This window comes from Acartia tonsa, chromosome 1, assembly GCF_053477335.1.
Source record: "Acartia tonsa isolate MP-2025a chromosome 1, ASM5347733v1, whole genome shotgun sequence".
NCBI classification, from domain to species: Eukaryota; Metazoa; Arthropoda; class Copepoda; order Calanoida; family Acartiidae; genus Acartia; species Acartia tonsa.
The window spans coordinates 45,786,871-45,805,009 of NC_137260.1; the positions used below are offsets into that span (position 1 = coordinate 45,786,871).

The window sequence follows — 18,139 nt, forward strand, 5'->3', positions numbered from 1 at the left end:
TTCATAAGGAGGAGAAAAGTTGGGTTCCAGTTGGGTTCCAAGAACCCAACTACTGCATGTATGGTCCCCAAAGTCTTATGCTAACGTTTTCTGATTCATTGAATTAATAACCTTGGGGACTTGTATTGAATTTTGATTGGTTGGTTCATTTAGTTAAGTGTCCAAACGTTTCAACCACTAATTTTAATTTACAGAAAGGGGTATTTAGAATGTAATCATTGGAGATGTACATCAATTTATCGGTTATAGTCTTATTATCCCTTTAGATCCTTGCATCATATTAACTAACTTTGATATCTACTATTAAATCGTAAATTTTATCGAACCCCAGCTCAAGCTGTGCGTCTAGGTTATCCCCATAAACTTTATTTTTATAAGCTCTTTTGCATAAAGGTCCAGAATTGTGTTAATTTTCTAGAAAGAGCAAATGTTTATCTTTTACTTTGGTACCAATTTAGGATGTTTCATTTTCAATAACAAAAACCGTCATTACCTTGGTATGCTAAAGCTAAGATATGACAGTAATTTTAGTCATTTCAATCAATATGAGCCTTTGATGATGTGTAGGGGTTGCATTTTCTGATATTTATAAGGGAGAATATTTCCCATCTGTTGGTATCTACAGACAAGTTCATGTCAAATTCAACTTTGGTCCCAGGTAAGCTTCCCTGGTAAAATATTAATTTTATAACACATTGTTATTGTGATACTTCTACTATGACTTGTTTGTTAAGCTACTAGGAAGTGTGTTTTGATCAATTTATTTTAAATGAAATCTCCAATAGAAATACATAAATATTTTTGGTTAATAGTTAGAATACCTATTTATTTTAAGTTATTGTAACATTTTTTCTTGATAATCGCACAGCTAATTAAAAGCTTGGTATTACTTTTAATATTTAAGTGAGTCTCTCTAAATTCATAAAATTAATATGCAATATTTGTTTGCTGCCCTTTATGTTCGGATTTTTCCAAATATTGGAGCATATATTAAATAAAAACTTTTTTAATTAGTGATGTTGTGTTTTTTTTTGACAACAAAGTTGATAATGTATGCATTATATTTAGGTTCAAGTACCCACCAGTGAAAACCCCCAACTTCAGACCTATGACTGAACGTGCCAGAGAACAAGAAGTTGAACAGGGATGCCTTAGTTTTACTTCCAGATATTTAAAACGGGGAAGGGGGGGAGGAATTCATATTTTCACGGATCTCTCTTTGAAGACAAATTAAAAATCATAAAATGAATTAATCACTGAGGGGACATTGTGCTGTTTATTACACTAGTCCCCAAAGTTTCCTGTTCGTTTGCTTAACAACGATGGAACTTTAATTGAAATTTGGTTGGTTCATTTTTTTTGCAAACGCTTCAACCACAAAGTGTAGGTAATCTACTGAATGTGTAATTTTGTGGATCATCAATAAGGATGTACATGAATTTATCGGCCATTGTCTTATCCCTTAGGATCCCTGTAAATAAATTAAAATACCTAGGCTATAAGTATAGAAGAAAACTGGTGGAAAAATATTTTGAAGAATTAATGAAAACATAAATCTTTAAAAATAAAAATATGCATAGTCATACATTTACACTTTACATTTTATTGGTGCATAAAACTAAGAGTACCTATGGAACATTCAGGCCATGGCTGATATGAGATTCTTCACTGAAACAACCAACCTCAAAATTGATGATTATTATTCATAATAAAAATATGTTCGTTAGCAAGAGAAAATATTTTTTTCTTATTTAAACTTTAGTGCATTACATTTTATTTTGGATTTATTGTTATTATTTTATGTTTTGTACAATAATTATGAGTAAGAAAGGCTTAAAGTGTCTAAAAACATAAGAAATTAATTAATATTGATAATAAACTGATCTAAACATTAATATTTCAGATGAAAATTTAAAACTGCGAATTTCAAAGTAAAATGTCTGGAGTTTCTGTACTTACACATATTAGGTAAACAAAACTAAATTGGTTCTCCATTTTATAGAAAAGATCTTTTTGTTTGTTAGCAAGTGCATTAAAAAATAGCATCGTGCAAGGACGATTACCTCCAACTGTTGGTTTTTTAAAATATCTAAGATCTCAATAAAAAAAATGCTGTCTCTTTATGTTCTTTTTTTACAAGATTGAAGACATTTTCTTTGGCGTTAAATATAGTATAGAAACAATACCTATCTTCAAAACTTTTTTTTTTAATGTTTAGACGTTCAATCCCTTCTGTAGTGATCAGCACAATTTGTTTTGGTTCTATTTATGCAGACTGGTCACACACTCAACAGTGGAAACATAAACAACAGGTAAGGTTGCTGATAGCCTAGCTACTTTCATATGTGCTTGATTATTATTTCCTATTATTATTACATGTTGAGGGGTACTGGTCATACACTCAACATTGGAAACTAACAATAGTAAACGAGAAATTAAGCAGATCAGCTGATTTATAACTATAAATAGGGTATTTTCCTACAAGCACTTCTACTTTTTTGCAATAATCACGCTTTTTACATACATACATACAGACTTTGTTATTCTGTTATTTTATACTGCGATTGTTGTTGACAGCACATACGTTATTTGGTCTATAACTCAACATCTCTCTACAACAAGAGAAAACATTTTATACTAATGCCTTACAAATTTTTTTATGTATTTCAGCTTGAGAGTAAAATTCTAGAAGAAGTTAAGAACAAGAGAATCCAGAATTAGTTTTACCTCCAAAGTTTCAAATTTTAAAATCTTCAAACATAATACAAGCAGAACTAGTCCAACAAAATGTCATCATTAAGAATTTTAAGCTCAATGAAGCCTCTGCCACAATTATTAAGAACTAGTAGCCTTCTTATCCCAAGGTAAAACTATTTTTTTTTATTAAAAACAATGATGAAATTTTTGTAAAAATCTGTCTTATAAAGAAGTTTGGAAGATAATTTTTTTGTGGTACCCTCCTCCATAATAGTTAATAACCTTCCTAGGTCCCGAGAAGCTACACTTTTTAGGATATTTATTATATAAGGATTATTTGTAGTACCTAGTACACATAGTCTATGTCTAAACTGTTTAAATTACAGTCTCTTGTTTTTAAGAAGTTTTAACAATAATCTTTTCTCGAATTTTATTATGTTTTTAGGTAAATGGAATAATATTGCTGGGTTAGTTAATTTCATCCCCTGTATTAGTACCTAGACTTTGTAATATTTAAACTTTTTTTTCAGGAGACATCTAAAAATCCGACTCTTTAATCCAGAAAGGAACTGGAAGCAGAAAATTATTTATCAATTCTGGAGGCCAGTAAGGAATAAGGAGACTGGAAAAATAAATTATTTTAACTTGCATTACAATATTTATTTGTATTTGATGAGTTCCTATGTGTTATATATTTATGTCATTCGACCAAAATTAGAAGAGGTAATATTTGTTTAGATTTTTTTTATTTTAAAGCGAAGCTTTTCTAGGCTAGGTATACTGGGCGTCGTGGCTCAGTGGTAGCAAACTAAGCTACAGTGGTGAGGGTTTGAGTTCAATTCTCCATGTGTTGACTCGAATTTCTCATTTGCAATGATAATAACGCAACTTCCCCTGGTTGTGCAAGAAGGGGATTATTGAGTAAGTTTGGTACATAATACCAGTACTTATCCCAAGCTCCTCTGCGGAGAGTGTCATTCATTAAGGTGACTTAATTTGGGATACATACCACACTCAGCGAGAGGGTGAGGTAATAACAAGTAGCTCTCTTGAGATAGCGGCCCAGCGGTTCTAGTCATAATGTGCTTGACCGTGGAGCTTGATAGCACTAGTGGTTATACAAAAGTGTCTCAGCCTACTTCATGACTACTTTGGTCCAAATAGAGACTATTGCTAATCAATGAATTAAAAGTATACTCTAAAAATCTTTAAAAAAAATGAAAATATCGCAAATGAAATCGATAGAAAATACAAAAAATAATAAAACATTTTCATTATTCTCTGTATAAAATTCAAAATGTTAGGTATTTAATTTCAATTCAATTTATAGATATTACGTTAACATTACTTTATTCTTTTAGGATCCTGATTATAAGCCAATATTCAACGTTGCACAAAACCCTATAGAAAAAATGGAAGAATTTCGTAAGATGCAGGCGGAAAAAAACAACCAAGTCTTTAAAGAGTCCAAGTTGGCCAATTATATGCGGGAAAAAATGGCTGAGCATCGAAAGGATATTGAAGAAGAAAAAAATGAGAATGGAGATGCTCCAAAGAAAGAGGCCGAAGTTCAAAAATAAAAGCCTAGCCAAATTTTGGAAATGATTCTTACTGAACAAAAATCATCTGTAATAAAAGTCCATTCTTGTTATATTTTCAAATACCAAAATATTTTTATTTCTTGATTAATTTTATCGTAGTTATTTATTAGTTAGTATTTGGTCAATCGTTTTGCTATGTCAAAACTAAGTGCTCCATATTTTACTTGCATTTGGAAGTGCTTATTCTGAAAGTGTTTTTTTCTTTTCTTCAGAAATAAAACTCCCAAAATGCCCTCCACTGGCGGTGGGTCACACAGTAGACCCCGTGTGGCTTATTTTTACGACCCAGAGGTTGGAAACTTTCACTATGGACCCATGCACCCCATGAAACCACACAGGTAAAGAATCTGCTCAACTTAAAGGATTTGGGTTCGAGCTTCAGCCTTTACCATATATTACTGCATTTTACTAACATCATGTTTTACCTTTAAGAAGAAGTAGTAAGGTTTATTTGTCTGTAGCTTAATAATTCAAAAGCTAATGAAACGATTCAGTTATCCATTTCACAGAAGCTTTGCATGGTTTTAGGTTTTTTTTATATTAAATTCTTTGGATAGCTTTATGCTATTTTTTCCCTTTCCTTTCCCTTCGATAAATGAGCTTACATGAAATCATTTTTATTTTCTTTCTCTTTAACTATATCTAAATATGTTTCTAATTTACTTTTTTTGTTTAGGTTATCAGTTACCCATTCTTTGGTCCTTAATTATGGACTTCATAAGAAAATGCAGGTGTACAAACCCTACATTGCCAGCGGACCAGATATGGCAAGGTAATATGTCAGAATTCAAATGTTAATTTTGAAATAAGTCAAGCTTTAAGTCCTTCTACTCTACACATTTAGGTCTTATGTTCCATTATGTCTATTGTCTTTAGACCTTTTGTACCAACACTTTGAACAATTTTGAAGAAGATTTAAACAGAGAAAAAATATTTAGATTTCATTCGGAGGAGTACATAGAGTTTTTGCAGCGAGTCAACCCAACAAATATCCAAAGTTTCAACAAATCCTTGACCCATTACAATGTGGGGGCTGCTGATTGTCCGGTTTTTGATGGCCTATACGAGTTCTGTTCCAGGTAAGCTTTATCAGGAAAGGAGTGGACATTGGACTGTAGATTATCAGGTCCTGGACAAACGCAGGAGTCCCAAACGTCGGAGTAGACAAACGTCAGTGTGGAAATTAAACCTAACCTAACCTATTTTAAACTACCCTATAGGTTTTATATGCCTAACCCCTGCGGGGGGCTTATTTGTATATTTATATCTTAACCTAACCTAACCTGTATAAAAATACTTAATTAAATCAATATTTTAACACTCCTACGTTTGTCCACTCCGACGTTTGTGACTCCTGCGTTTGTCCTGGAACCGATTATCATGGTAGTTAATCAAAGTTGTATTATATATATTTCACTCTTCTTAGCTTGATAAGAACTGTGGCTTCTTTTATTAAAGCTTCATAGTTAGGTACACTAGCAGTGTATAAACTTTATTTCAGCGTTTCGGAGCCGTTTAATTTTGGTGCGGCTCCGGCTCCGCGGAGCTGTATCTGGAAATACGGCTCCGGCTCAAGCTCCGGCCTAAAATCAAGAAAAACTCGACATATTTTTTTCCCCCATAAAAAAAATATTTTTTATTTTTGACTTTTGAACATTAAAAAGTTCAATTTTTGATAAAAATGGACTTGAAAAACTTAAAAAGGGCATTTGCACATGACAAAACAGAGTTACCAAACATAATTTGTAAAAAAATCTCTTTATTTATTTAGTCCGGAGCCGGAGCCGTTTTTAACGAAAATTACGGCTCCGGCTCCGAAACACTGCTTTATATACAATTAAATACGATTTGTTAGTTGACTTCTCTTTGTATTTTCACCAGGACATATTCTTTTCATGGCAGGGAAGCATAAAATGCGTCGTACAGCGGAAGAAATTAATGAGAAAACCCTATTTTTATTAGATATACTGGAGCAAGTTTAGAGGCAGCTGAAAAATTGAACACAGAAATTGCAGACATAGCCATCAATTGGAGTGGAGGTCTACATCATGCTAAGGTGAGATAAAATAAGAACAAAAATAGGTATTTATTTTATTTACATGATAGACTGTGTTTAATACTTATATATTTTTCTAAACCTTTCTTTTCATGGAAAAGATTTCCTGGTAGTTTAAAATTTAGAAAAGTATTTTTCTATAGAAATTTGAGGCAAGCGGCTTTTGCTACGTAAACGACATAGTAGTAGCCATCCTGGAGCTGCTAAAATACCATCCCCGAGTCCTCTACATTGACATAGACATCCACCATGGTGATGGGGTCCAGGAGGCATTCTACCTGACAGACAGGGTCATGACGGTCTCATTCCACAAGTACGGCAACTTCTTTCCTGGCACTGGACACATGTATGAAACAGGTAGTTGTTGTAGTGGTTTTTAGAAGGGGAACTATCATACAACTAGGATAATATACGTCCATCGGAAAAATATGTTAGCCGTTTTTGGTAAACATTTATTGATTCATTCAATTTTCCACTGGAGCATAATTAAAAACACTTAACACACATGACAAAAGGGGTTTTTTTTTTAATGCAACCATCTCGTAATCAGTGATTAAATAGCACTTAGAATTCGAATTTCGATCTGAACTTTTGCATGAGTAGTCCTTGGTAGGTCTATTTTCCCTAAATCGAACAAAAAGTTGGAAAAGTAACGGCTAACGGCTGGCGGCTCAGCCGTTTTGCCATTTTTTGGATTTCTATGTTGCAAATTAGTCACGAAACCTACCTCCACATAACACTCTTTTCCACTCCAAAACGCTATCAAACGGTTTTAGACGGTAGCTTTTGGTACTAGAAGTTTTAAAATGGTTATTTCTTTCATTCAACATGAATTAAACTGAAAATATGTTTTAAAAAGATGATTTTTACGCAATTTATGATGAATTTACCCTGAAAATAGGCAAAAAACGGCTAAACGGCTGAGCCGCCAGCCGTAACTTTTCCAACTTTTTGTTCGATTTAGGGAAAATAGACCTACCAAGGATTACTCATGCTAAAGTTCAGATCGAAATTCGAATTCTAAGTGCCATTTAATCACTGATTACGAGATGGTTGCATTAAACCCCCCTCCCCCCTTAATTAATTTCTTAATTGGGAAAAGATTTAACTCTAATTGACCTTTATAGTTTTAAATTCCTTATACCTAGTTTTCCTGTAATTTAAATTTTCTACCACGTGGAACAATTTTTTTAACAAAAACGACAGGAATTCAACTTGAAAAAAGAGTTAAAGCACTGAAATTTGGAATGGCAGTCGCTTTAAAGAGGTACAATGTGGAACTGTAAAGAAAAGTTGGTGAATCCGCCGCTACCGCCGTTTCCAGCCAAAGAAAAACAATTCAGCGATAGCGGCGGTTCCGCCACCGTTTCTTCACAGTTCCACATTGTACCTCTTTAAAGCATCTGCCATAACAAATTTCAGTGCTGTAACCTTTTTTAGTTGAGTTCCTTTGACTTTTAGTTTTGGTTTCAAAAAGTGTCACAACCGCCTCTCCCCTTTCAAGTCTTACCAACACAACTAGACATTTTTGGACATAACTTAAAAACCGTCTGGTAAAAGTTTCTTTTTATTTTAATTTTCTTCATGGCTAACCTATATTAATGTACTAAAACATATAAATATTCATTACTCTAAGTACACCAAATCGTTAAATGCACCTCGTGCAACTATCCCTTTCCAAACGAATCTTTAAAAAAATATTTTAAGGTGCTGGAAGTGGACGACTGTACAGTGTAAACGTACCCCTGAAGGAGGGCATGGATGACATGTCCTACGAGTTTGTCTTCCAGCCCACCATGCAGAAGGTCATGGACTTTTACAGACCCAGCGTGGTTGTCCTTCAGTGTGGTGCGGATTCTTTGAGCGGAGACAGGCTGGGATGTTTCAATCTTAGCACGAGGTATTAACAGACAAAAACAAAAATTTATTTAAAAGTTTACATGTCGGTTGGTTGTTGTTTTATTTAATCATTACATATCTTTAATATGCTGTTCCCTTTAAATGATTTGATATTATTTTTCTTTGTCAGAAACAATAGCAGGTCAATTATATTGTTCATACAGTTTAGTTACTCCATAACCTGGGTATCTCCGTACAGCTTACGTACATACGTCTGTATGACATTCAGTTAACACTCAGAACTAACATTTTCTCATCTCTGAGTTTTTCAACTATTGAGATCGTTATTTTATAACTTACAACTTTTAAGGGGCCATGGCAAATGTGTTGAGTTCATGAAGAAGTTCAACGTCCCCCTGATGTTGTTGGGGGGTGGTGGGTACACGCTCCGCAACGTGGCCCGGCTTTGGGCGTACGAGACAAGTATCTGCTGCGAGGATGAGCTAGCGAATGAGTTGCCCTACACAGAATATGTGGAATATTTCTCACCTGACTTTACACTTCATCCTGATGTTAATCCAAGGTAATCAATAATTTTTTTTTGGTTCAACATCCTGTTACTTTTTAATAAGGATTGTACTTTTAAAGTGTTATTGACTTTCGTCTTTCATTCTAAAAAGAGACAAACTTAAATGGGTACCTACAATATCCTATGGTTTTACTCCAAAATGAAATTAAAAAACGGTTAAATGGCTGAGCCGTTAGCCTTAACTTTTCTAATTTTTGTACGATTTTGGGGAAAATAGACCTACCTGCAAGGATTACTCATGCCAAGTTTCATTCAAGTGCCATTTGCGCACTAATTAAGAGATGGTTGCATTAAAATCCCTTCCGTATAGCCCTTTGTACTATTATTTAATTTTACATATAGTTATTTCTTATCTTATTTTTTTCTGAGGTTTTACTGATTACGTTTATATTAGTTATTAGTTGCTTCTTTTATTAGGAAAGTAGTTTTTATTACTTGTGATGTAATTTTAAGTCAATATAAAAGTGATGTAATTGAAATATGTGCTAGAAAATAATGGTTTTTAAAAATGTTATTTATGATCAAATAAATGAAAAATGAATTCTAAAAATGATTTAACTAAAATCATTGATGTTAACCCAGGATGGAGAACGCGAACACTTCAGCGTACCTGCAGTCAATTCTGGAGACAGTAGAGAGACAACTGGACCTGCTGGACGGAGCTCCAAGTGTCCAGATGCATGATGTACCTGATAGCTTCTTCAAAAACAGGTTACTGTGCTTGTAGATTTACCCATAGCCTTTTTTAAAGAGGAAATATTTTTGTGGGGACTCCTAACTGGTTGGAGGTTTATGTCCAATCCTCAATCTTTCTGAGCACATTTTAGCCTGAAACCCGTTCTGGACCAGTAGAATCATTTCTGAAAATTGTTGAACAATGGCATAGAAATTAAAAAGTTATTTTTTGTGCAAAGGGATTCTTTTTTTTTTGTCAAAAATACTTGAAAAATGAAATATTAGTGTAAATTCTGTCAATTTTTATTATAAAATTCCCTTTTTTAATTGCCTTAAAAACTTTACAAGATCCGTTTGGTTTTCTTTTTTTCTTAATGTTTTTAGACGTAAGTACATATACACTCAGGGTTTCGGATCCTTGGACTCAAAAAAATGCGGAAAAAATGGAAAAATCTACCTAAATTTATATACAATCTCAGACATTCTCTTGATGAGAGCCAATCTTTAAGGTTTAGGGTCAGACTTGAAAATTAAAAGTATTTTTGACTTCGAATTAAAGAATAAATATTTTTGAAAGGTTTGGTGATTTTATTTTTATTGTCAAGGATCCGGAACCGGATCCGGATCCGCACTGACCAAATTTTGAGGATCCGGATCCGCAAAAAATCAATGCGGATCCGAAACCCTGTATACACTGATACAGTAGGAGTATCTCTAGACTCTTTTAGTCCAGGCCATATGAAACTTTGCTCTTTAAGACAATTGCAAATTCTTTAGATATTATTTATAAATTGATTTCTTTTAATATTTCAGAGTAAAACCTGAATCAGACCCTGACAAGCGTCCCACTCTGATGGACGACCTGAAGCCAGAGGCCAACGGCGAGTTCTATGACGGTGACAGCGACCAGGATAACGAGGATGAGGCCGAGTCGTGACAACCTCAAACTACAGGGTGCGTCATATAAATTGTCCATCGAGTTATAGATTAATAGACAGACATTTATGGCAGGTCCCTAGGCATCCCAACTATTCTCCCAAATTCTTATAATTGCAAAACCAGTATTGTCTAAATGTCCTTTGTACAGATAATTAGATGTTTCAGTATAGGGCCAACGCATTTTCCATACTCCATATTAATGTCGTTCATCTGTAAAGAAGAATTAGGTACAATTTTTAATAGTATTTAATTACCAATGTATAATAAGTTTTTGATCCTGACTTAAAAATATATATACCCTAATTACATACCTATTGAATTAGAAGTAACTTCATTATTTCTTTAACTTAATATTCAATAATTACAATAGTATGTGTATTTGTCTCAAAATGGAAAGTTATAAGAGAAGCATTTCATTTACTGGGACGTAACCCGTTTATATCGACATTTAACATTTAAAGTATTGACAAATTATGTGAAGTATCCTTTAAAACAAGAACAAACACATCCTCAACAACCAATACTACAACTACTACACTTACATCATCACGGTGAACTTTAGATATAAGACTCTTGATCATATATTATTTTAATATTATAAATATTTTTTAATATTTATGAGTATGACACAGTGATTGTAGGAAAGGATAGTGTTGACCCAAAGATGTTGTATTTTAAATCTCATTTTATTTCTATGTGATTAATATTTTGTTATTTGTTGTAATAAGGAAACATTATAAATAGAAAGGGCAAAAAGTATTATAACTAAAAACCTTATTTTTGCATTTATGCTAATAAAATAAAGCATGGAAATTAATTATTAATGTAAATCCCTGTTTGTAATATATATTTAAAGCTGGTTTATTATTCTTTTTATTATCATTTTTCATCTGCCAAGTATCTATTTTTTAAAAATCATCAAATCCTTAAAATAGTGAAATTACATATATTGTATTACTTAGCTCAATAATTGACATAAAACTTGATGAATTACATATTGTTGTAATAATAAAACCTTACTACCTTTATAAAAATATGTTTCAGAATAATCTGTAAAAGATGGGAAGATTAAAGAATATTCCTGATGTGTTATCCCCTGATCTTTTGCATGCTTTGTCCAGTATGGGCCACGGTGACAGGTATGTATACTGTATAGTAGTTAAACATAATTTTCAGTTTCCGAAAATACTCAACTGTATTAACTTTGGTAGAAGTTTCATCCCTAGCATATTCTGTATTCAAGGTGGAAGAAAAAAGTAGCCACAATCCATTCCAGGAATTTAATTAATTTATCCTTAAGTCCTCCTGAGACTTAAATGAACTCATTAAATAATGTTCGGATCATGGGAAGAAAACGAAGTAGCGGGTTTCATCGTATTTTCACAGTAGCTTTTGAACGGTTATTTTAGGTTAGGTTAAGTAAATGTTAATGATTGCCCCGCAGGATTGGAGCCCGCTGCTAGGGCTAGAAATAAGAGAAAAGATACTGTAAAAAAAATACGACGAAACCTGCTACTTGGCTTTCTATCCATGACCCTGATTTTGTTTAGGATTGTTCTAGCAGATGCCAACTATCCAGCGAGAACAACTTGTGACAAAGGAACTGCAAAATTGGTAAGTAAGCAAGCCAAGTAAATACATAAAATGCGCAGCATAAACAATTGAACAATATTTTTATTGAAACATAAAAATAATAATACATTTGTATCAAACATACTATTTGATTTAATTAAGATTTAATGCTACAAACATACAGACATTAGTTAAATTGAAGGTGTACTATACCAAATCTAGTGGACTTTGATATTTTAATACTTTTGACTAAACTTGGAGACCGCCATTTCAGCAATTTAGGATAACTTTAATTTTGCCGTAAAGAGGACTATCCACGAACAAGAGCAAGTGATTCTAAGCATCTTCCAGCATTGACCCATAGTATTTTTTTAGTAAATATACTAGGTTTATGTTTAATATTTGCTTTATCGACAAAAAAGTTAGGTTTCACCATGGTTTTATATGAAAAAACTTTGAAATGTTAAGCATTGTTTGGTGCAAAATCATCAAATGTTTTGATGAGTTCAAACTGTTGTTTAAAAGCTTTGACACAAAGGTATATTATTGTGATAAAAAAATTTGTATTTGGAAAAAGGGTTGGTAACTTGTAAACATTTTAATTAATGTACTTTTGCAATTTACAACAGTTAATGCCTTTCTGCAGTGTTATTTTATTTTGTCCTTTGAACTCAACAAAGCATTTGATGATATTGCTTAAAATAATTGCTTTACATTTCAAATTTTTTTTCATATAAAACCATGGTGAAACCTAACTTTTTAGTCGTAAGTCGATAAAGCAAATATCAAACATAAACCTAGTATATTCACTAAAAAAATACTATGGGTCAATGCTGGAAGATGCTTGGAATCACTTGCTCTGGTTCGTGGATAGTCCCCTTTTGATAAACTTAGGGTAAAACTTGCTAAGAATGTAACCTAAGGGAATAGGTTTGAATGGGAGAAATAAAATAAGAAAATTTTAAAAAGATAACTTTTGATTGTTAACCAGATTCTTGGTCCCTTGTCCCGGATGAAACTGAATTAGACAATCCACGGCGATTTATTAATCTTATTTTTTTTTATAGATAAACTGCCAAGGTCACTCAATTCCCACTGTTTTGGAGGCAATCTTACAACTGTTTCCATTGGACACATATGTTGACAGCCCTATTCAGTTCATGGATCTTACTGAAAGGTAAGCAGCGTGGTTTTTTCTTTAGAGTTTACTGTTCTATAATATTGTATATTTTTATTACTTTGTATTAGCTAAATACAAAAAATGTGGCCCTCCACATAAAAATCAAATGTGTTAGTTAGTAAATTGGGAATAAGAATGTTCTAATTGAAATAGTAATTTTTATACCATATTAGAACCAGCAGAAAATATCCGACCCGAAAAGTAAAAACATAAACAGCCGAGGCTCAGCAAGGATTCAAGAATTAATATCTTTGTATTATTCACTTATACATTGATATTTCATTCTATTGAATATTGCCATAACTCATGGCTTTTGTTCAAATGGTGTAATAAATTCAGAATCATAAAGCATTGACACTAGAAATTATGAAAAATCTTGTTTATTAATCATTAAATAGATCACAAATTGTTCTCTATATTATAGTGACAAAGCTGCTGGAAAGAAGCCTCCGAAGTTATGGAGCCAATATACAGGTATAATTCATTATTTACACTTTCAATAAAACTATTATATTCAAATTCTGGCCTTTCTAAGGTTTAAAACTACTGCTTGATAGAGGCTTATGAAAATAATTTCCAGTCGTTGTATGCAGTAAGATAAGAAGTATGACATATGTTTGTCTGTCTATTTGAAATTTTGCGTATTTTTAGCCACATTTATTGGGATTTTCAATATATATCATAGTATCAGAAAATAACTACAATGCATTCCATTAGAGAGGTCTGGAATATGTATACTTTTTGGCAAAATTTAATGGAATTTTTAATTAAGATGTTCGCATCAGAAAATAACTCCAAAACATTTTATTGGGGTTGTAATTTATATCATATGTATACTAAAGAACAGTTAGCTATTTTTTTTATCCAAAAGGGCGTAAGTTTTCATGAACACCTACTAATATTATTAATTTTAGACATGTGTAGCAAAGCAGAAGGACGAACAGTGAAGCCTGATCTTCTAGAAAGGTTCCAGTTCTATGATGAAGCCAAGGTAGGGGTCTTCAAATTTTGCTCTTAAATCTTCAATTATTAATAGAAGTCTTATTATTTGGACTTGGGGGTGTGCTTACGTAGGGGAAAAGGACCAAAAACCAAAATCGTTCTTTGAATCTACTTTATATATTATCTGAATTTGAAGTTTTCCCTATACATTGTATGCCATTTTTGAATTAAATCCTTAGATATTTCTTATGTGATTTAGGATGCTTATGCTGTTGTGGCAACTGGTGAAACTGCACAGTATGCCAATATCATACTCAGAAAAGGAGTTATTTAATCCTTATGGAGAATATACTCAACTGAGATAAAAGAATGATGATTCTACCTCAAGAGTGACATTGACAAGTATCTTACACGATTGGTATTAGGTTAGACTTGAAGCATTTTTGTATTGATTTTTACAAACTGTTATTATTTATTGATTACACAGCTAGTATTATTTATTTTAATTTTGAATTTTATGAAGGTTTGATTTTGGTTGATTTTATGTTTTCTTGATTCTTTGTAATGTAACCTTCATTTTGTTAACTTAGGTATTTAAAATACTAAATTGAAAGTCTGATCATAGATTTCAAACTTTTTAAATGGAATATTTTTCTTTTGCAATAGGTACTTTACAAGTTTACAATATAGGATTTTTAAAAATCTTGTGTTTTAGTAAAAACAAAAGTAGTTTGACTAACAGATCTATAGTATAGATGTATATACAGACAACTACCCCCCTTCGTTTTTCAAAGACCTCTTTCGTCTGCTTCTAAATAATTTTCTGCTACTTAGCTGTCTTTATATAAGCAATACCATTGGTTGATTTTCAATGACCCAATAGGAAGGTTGCACAAGACGATTGCGATGTGGAGATACAGTTATTTAACCCTTTCTCCCTCTAGTGTTTTACTCTAATGTTTGACTGATACAAAAATATTGGAGGACATTTTTTTCTTCGTATTAAAAAGAGTTTCTCTAAGTAAGTAAATGAACATAAAATATCTGTTGAAAAAAATAGGATAATAGGGCAACTAGTTGCATCTGAAAAGGATATGCCAGGGATAGGTAATCAGAATAAAATATATTTTGCCTCTTTTATTTTACTACAGCATGACCCTCGAAAAAGTATTTTTAAGCATCTGCAGCCCTTATTTCTCAATGAATTATTAAAAAATGCATATGTCCTTGTTCTCTATAGTATTCCACGTAAGTAGATATAAAAATATTTTTTTTACCTCCATTAACACCGGAGATTTTTAGAGCTAAAGTTTTGAAAAAGTGACTGAGGAAAAAGTAACTTTTAACATGATACGACTTTTTTAGCAAAATTAAGCTAAAAATCCTTTTATTTTTGTTACTAGCAGAAACTTTATACAAAAATGAAATAAAAAATTTAGTTTTTGAGTAAAAAGCATTTTTTTACACATATTTTTTTAGTCTTTTTAGTTTAATGATATTTTGAAAAACTTACTTATTAGGCAAAATTGTTTAAGATTAAAAAACCAAATAAATCTCTATGAATATAGCAGGAAAATTGTTTTTGTTTCACAATCCTAACTTTAATAACAAAAAAGTTATAAAGAAAATAAAAATAAAACATAATGATTTTTTAGTCTAAAAAGCTTAATTTACCCCTTATTAAATAATTGAGATGTCAGAAAAGTAGGCGGAGCAACTGTCATAATTAATCCTTTTCTATAAATAAGGGTTAATAAATAACCTAAAATTTGCAAATAATCAATTCATTCAGTAGTATTTTTTGCCATTAAAAATTTATATTTTTTGGTGGAATAAAAAAGAAATATTTAGTTAACTTGTTTTTCTTTGTGTCTCATTATTCAATTGCCAGAAAAACATAATATAACCATCAAAAAAATAAGAGAAACAAAAAAAAATTCTTTTTCTCAGTCACTTTTTCAAAACTTTAGCTCTAAAAATCTCCGGTGTTAATGGAGGTAAAAAAAATATTTTTATATCTACTTACGTGGAATACTATGGAGAACAAGGACATATGCATTTTTTAATAATTCATTGAGAAATAAGGGCTGCAGATGCTTAAAAATACTTTTTCGAGGGTCATGCTGTAGGTAACCACTTGACCTATTGGGCTCTGCTTTTCAGGGAATATATCTACTGGTGAAACTGGTTACCCACCCCTGAAAAATTCAAATTCACTAAAAATATTTTTTTTTCAATTTGGGGTAAACCACCCATGGAGCGAAGTTTCCCGGAATTTTTTTTTTTTTGATCCCCCTACACATTTTTAAGAAACTGTTATTTATGAACAGATATTGTAACAGTTTTTCCATTTACTTGTCCCTGGAGAATGCAATGGAATTAAGTTTACATTTTCCCAGTTGTGTTTGTCTAGGAATTATTTTAGACGAGAAGTAGATAGCGGTCAATCACGCGTACTCAAGGATATAGTGGAGTTGAAAAATTAAAAATCAGGAAAAAGTCTCGAAGAATAGGCGAGGAGATTTGTCTAAGAATTTATATTTACATTCATATACTGCAATTTAGCTGTATTAAAGTAATATTTAAAACCAATAACCAGTTCTACAATTATTGATTAAATGTAAGTATAAATAGCACCTTTTGCTGTTTAACTTTGGGATTAAGATTTGTTGGCGTCCATTGTCCCATCCATAAGATATCTTTTCTTGATAGAAAATAAAATATTATTTCATTGTATTTTAGCTCTTGTTATGCCAGGGGAAGTTATGTTAATCACCCATTGACCTATTCCTCTATTCCTGTTTTTATATGACTATGAGCTCGCTTTGCTTGCCTGTTAGTTTTCAATTGTACAGGCAGGGAGGGGACAATGGCTGTTAAATTAATATACAATCTAGTCATCCCTCAAATATTTAACTGATATCAAAGCAGGCGCTAAGTGGGTTGTAATTTATTTTTCTATCCCATATCTTTGGATTTATAGCATTAATTTTGAAAGCACTATTTTTTACTAAAATAATAGATGTACATATATTTCATTAAATATTATTTCATATTTTCTATAGTGACTATTATGAAATTAGCAACGAGGATATTTGAGTCGTAATTAGGGGTAAAGCAACGACTCTAGGCCTCCTTTTGACCTAATCTGTACTCTGCTCTGATGGGTTAAAGGGACAGGCATGCTTAGAATCCCTCAATTTTTTGGGGATTGGCCACTTTAAGGATGGAAATTATAACTACGATGATTAGAATTTTATTGATATGCGACACTAAAGCATTACATGATTCGAATTCAATTATATTTACAGTATAAATTAGTAGGCAACTTTAATACTATCGATTGCGCCCATTGCTTGCCTGTAGGGGCAAAATTTTGGGGTTTAGAGTTTATGGCCATTGGCCTAATCAAACCTAATACCTAAAAATAGCCTAAAACAATCCAAACGTTTAGTAAAATATTCTACATTCATACCGTGTGTTATGCGAGTTTTACCTAAAATGTCCGATGGTTAGAAAGATTTCAATAGGCAAATAAAAAATCTTATTACTTTTTAATAGAAGATAACTGTATTTTTACATAATCATTTTTGTACTTGTCTATTCCTTTCTTCTGGGTTTAAAAAACGCTCTCCTCCTTTCTTTATCCAAGGTTTTGAGTTGACCTATTTATTTTTGAGGTAATAAGCTAAGTGAGGACGACTTTTCATAGCGTATTTTATATTTAAAACGGCGTTTTTATTCAAAAGATGTATGTTATGCACTTTTCTCAGGTTCTATTGTATACATGATTGAGTTTTTCTAATTAAATTTGCTTTCTCTTCTCTCTCTATCTCAGCTAGATAATTTAAAGTAGCAACAAATACTTACTTATACAAAATCAAAATCTATCTATGAATTGTTTTAAAAGGTTGGAATTCTTAGCACTTCCCTACTAGGCGTTGTTTGGACCAATGAGACGCGAGCTTCACAGCTTATACTTGCCTCTGATTGGCTGAAATATCGTATATTACGTATGGATCTACTGAGAATACATGCTAGGCTCCTTT

General features: G+C 32.1%; 4 protein-coding genes across 7 annotated transcripts in view; all 4 read left to right on the top strand.

Annotated features, from left to right (window-relative positions):
* Window positions 1–1,904, top strand: part of ash2 (Set1/Ash2 histone methyltransferase complex subunit ash2) — a 13,729-nt gene extending 11,825 nt beyond the window's left edge. Inside the window, exons 6-8 of the mRNA XM_080163462.1 lie at window positions 565–658; window positions 1,069–1,141; window positions 1,641–1,904. Of these exons, the coding sequence (XP_080019588.1) occupies window positions 565–658; window positions 1,069–1,141; window positions 1,641–1,709 (236 nt within the window). The 3' untranslated portion in view covers window positions 1,710–1,904. The remainder of the gene's footprint in view (window positions 1–564; window positions 659–1,068; window positions 1,142–1,640) is intronic.
* Window positions 1,896–4,518, top strand: LOC145321836 (uncharacterized). Its single transcript, XM_080163474.1, has 5 exons — window positions 1,896–1,968; window positions 2,219–2,312; window positions 2,671–2,864; window positions 3,228–3,420; window positions 4,059–4,518. Exons 3-5 carry the CDS (start codon window positions 2,788–2,790, stop codon window positions 4,275–4,277), a joined length of 489 nt encoding a protein of 162 aa, XP_080019600.1. The 5' UTR covers window positions 1,896–1,968; window positions 2,219–2,312; window positions 2,671–2,787; the 3' UTR covers window positions 4,278–4,518.
* On the top strand, window positions 4,477–11,442 carry LOC145321802 (histone deacetylase 3-like). Of its 4 annotated transcripts, none has more exons than XM_080163443.1 (10): window positions 4,477–4,636; window positions 4,975–5,070; window positions 5,237–5,377; window positions 6,261–6,354; window positions 6,498–6,711; window positions 8,062–8,254; window positions 8,564–8,776; window positions 9,365–9,493; window positions 10,271–10,411; window positions 10,858–11,442. In XM_080163443.1, exons 1-9 carry the CDS (start codon window positions 4,527–4,529, stop codon window positions 10,392–10,394), a joined length of 1,314 nt encoding a protein of 437 aa, XP_080019569.1. In that variant the 5' UTR covers window positions 4,477–4,526; the 3' UTR covers window positions 10,395–10,411; window positions 10,858–11,442. The 4 variants fall into 4 exon arrangements, with proteins under 4 accessions (XP_080019569.1, XP_080019562.1, XP_080019577.1 ...); XM_080163436.1 differs by having other exon boundaries at window positions 10,878–11,442; XM_080163451.1 differs by having other exon boundaries at window positions 11,038–11,442.
* LOC145321847 (fucose mutarotase-like) lies at window positions 11,410–14,457 on the top strand. The gene is made up of 6 exons (XM_080163483.1): window positions 11,410–11,535; window positions 11,947–12,010; window positions 13,036–13,145; window positions 13,573–13,622; window positions 14,063–14,139; window positions 14,350–14,457. Exons 1-6 carry the CDS (start codon window positions 11,456–11,458, stop codon window positions 14,422–14,424), a joined length of 456 nt encoding a protein of 151 aa, XP_080019609.1. The 5' UTR covers window positions 11,410–11,455; the 3' UTR covers window positions 14,425–14,457.
* The last annotated feature ends 3,682 nt before the right edge of the window (window positions 14,458–18,139 follow it).

Bases quoted from the DNA above. Each gene is read 5' to 3' on its own strand.
- LOC145321836 (XM_080163474.1), top strand. From the start codon at position 2,788: ATGTCATCATTAAGAATTTTAAGCTCAATGAAGCCTCTGCCACAATTA. The intron at 2,865-3,227 runs GTAAAACTATTT...CTTTTTTTTCAG, and splicing joins AGTAGCCTTCTTATCCCAAG to GAGACATCTAAAAATCCGAC. The intron at 3,421-4,058 runs GTAATATTTGTT...TTATTCTTTTAG, and splicing joins TTCGACCAAAATTAGAAGAG to GATCCTGATTATAAGCCAAT.
- LOC145321802 (XM_080163443.1), top strand. From the start codon at position 4,527: ATGCCCTCCACTGGCGGTGGGTCACACAGTAGACCCCGTGTGGCTTAT. The intron at 4,637-4,974 runs GTAAAGAATCTG...TTTTTTGTTTAG, and splicing joins CACCCCATGAAACCACACAG to GTTATCAGTTACCCATTCTT. The intron at 9,494-10,270 runs GTTACTGTGCTT...TTAATATTTCAG, and splicing joins GATAGCTTCTTCAAAAACAG to AGTAAAACCTGAATCAGACC.
- LOC145321847 (XM_080163483.1), top strand. From the start codon at position 11,456: ATGGGAAGATTAAAGAATATTCCTGATGTGTTATCCCCTGATCTTTTG. The intron at 11,536-11,946 runs GTATGTATACTG...GATTTTGTTTAG, and splicing joins AGTATGGGCCACGGTGACAG to GATTGTTCTAGCAGATGCCA. The intron at 14,140-14,349 runs GTAGGGGTCTTC...TATGTGATTTAG, and splicing joins AGTTCTATGATGAAGCCAAG to GATGCTTATGCTGTTGTGGC.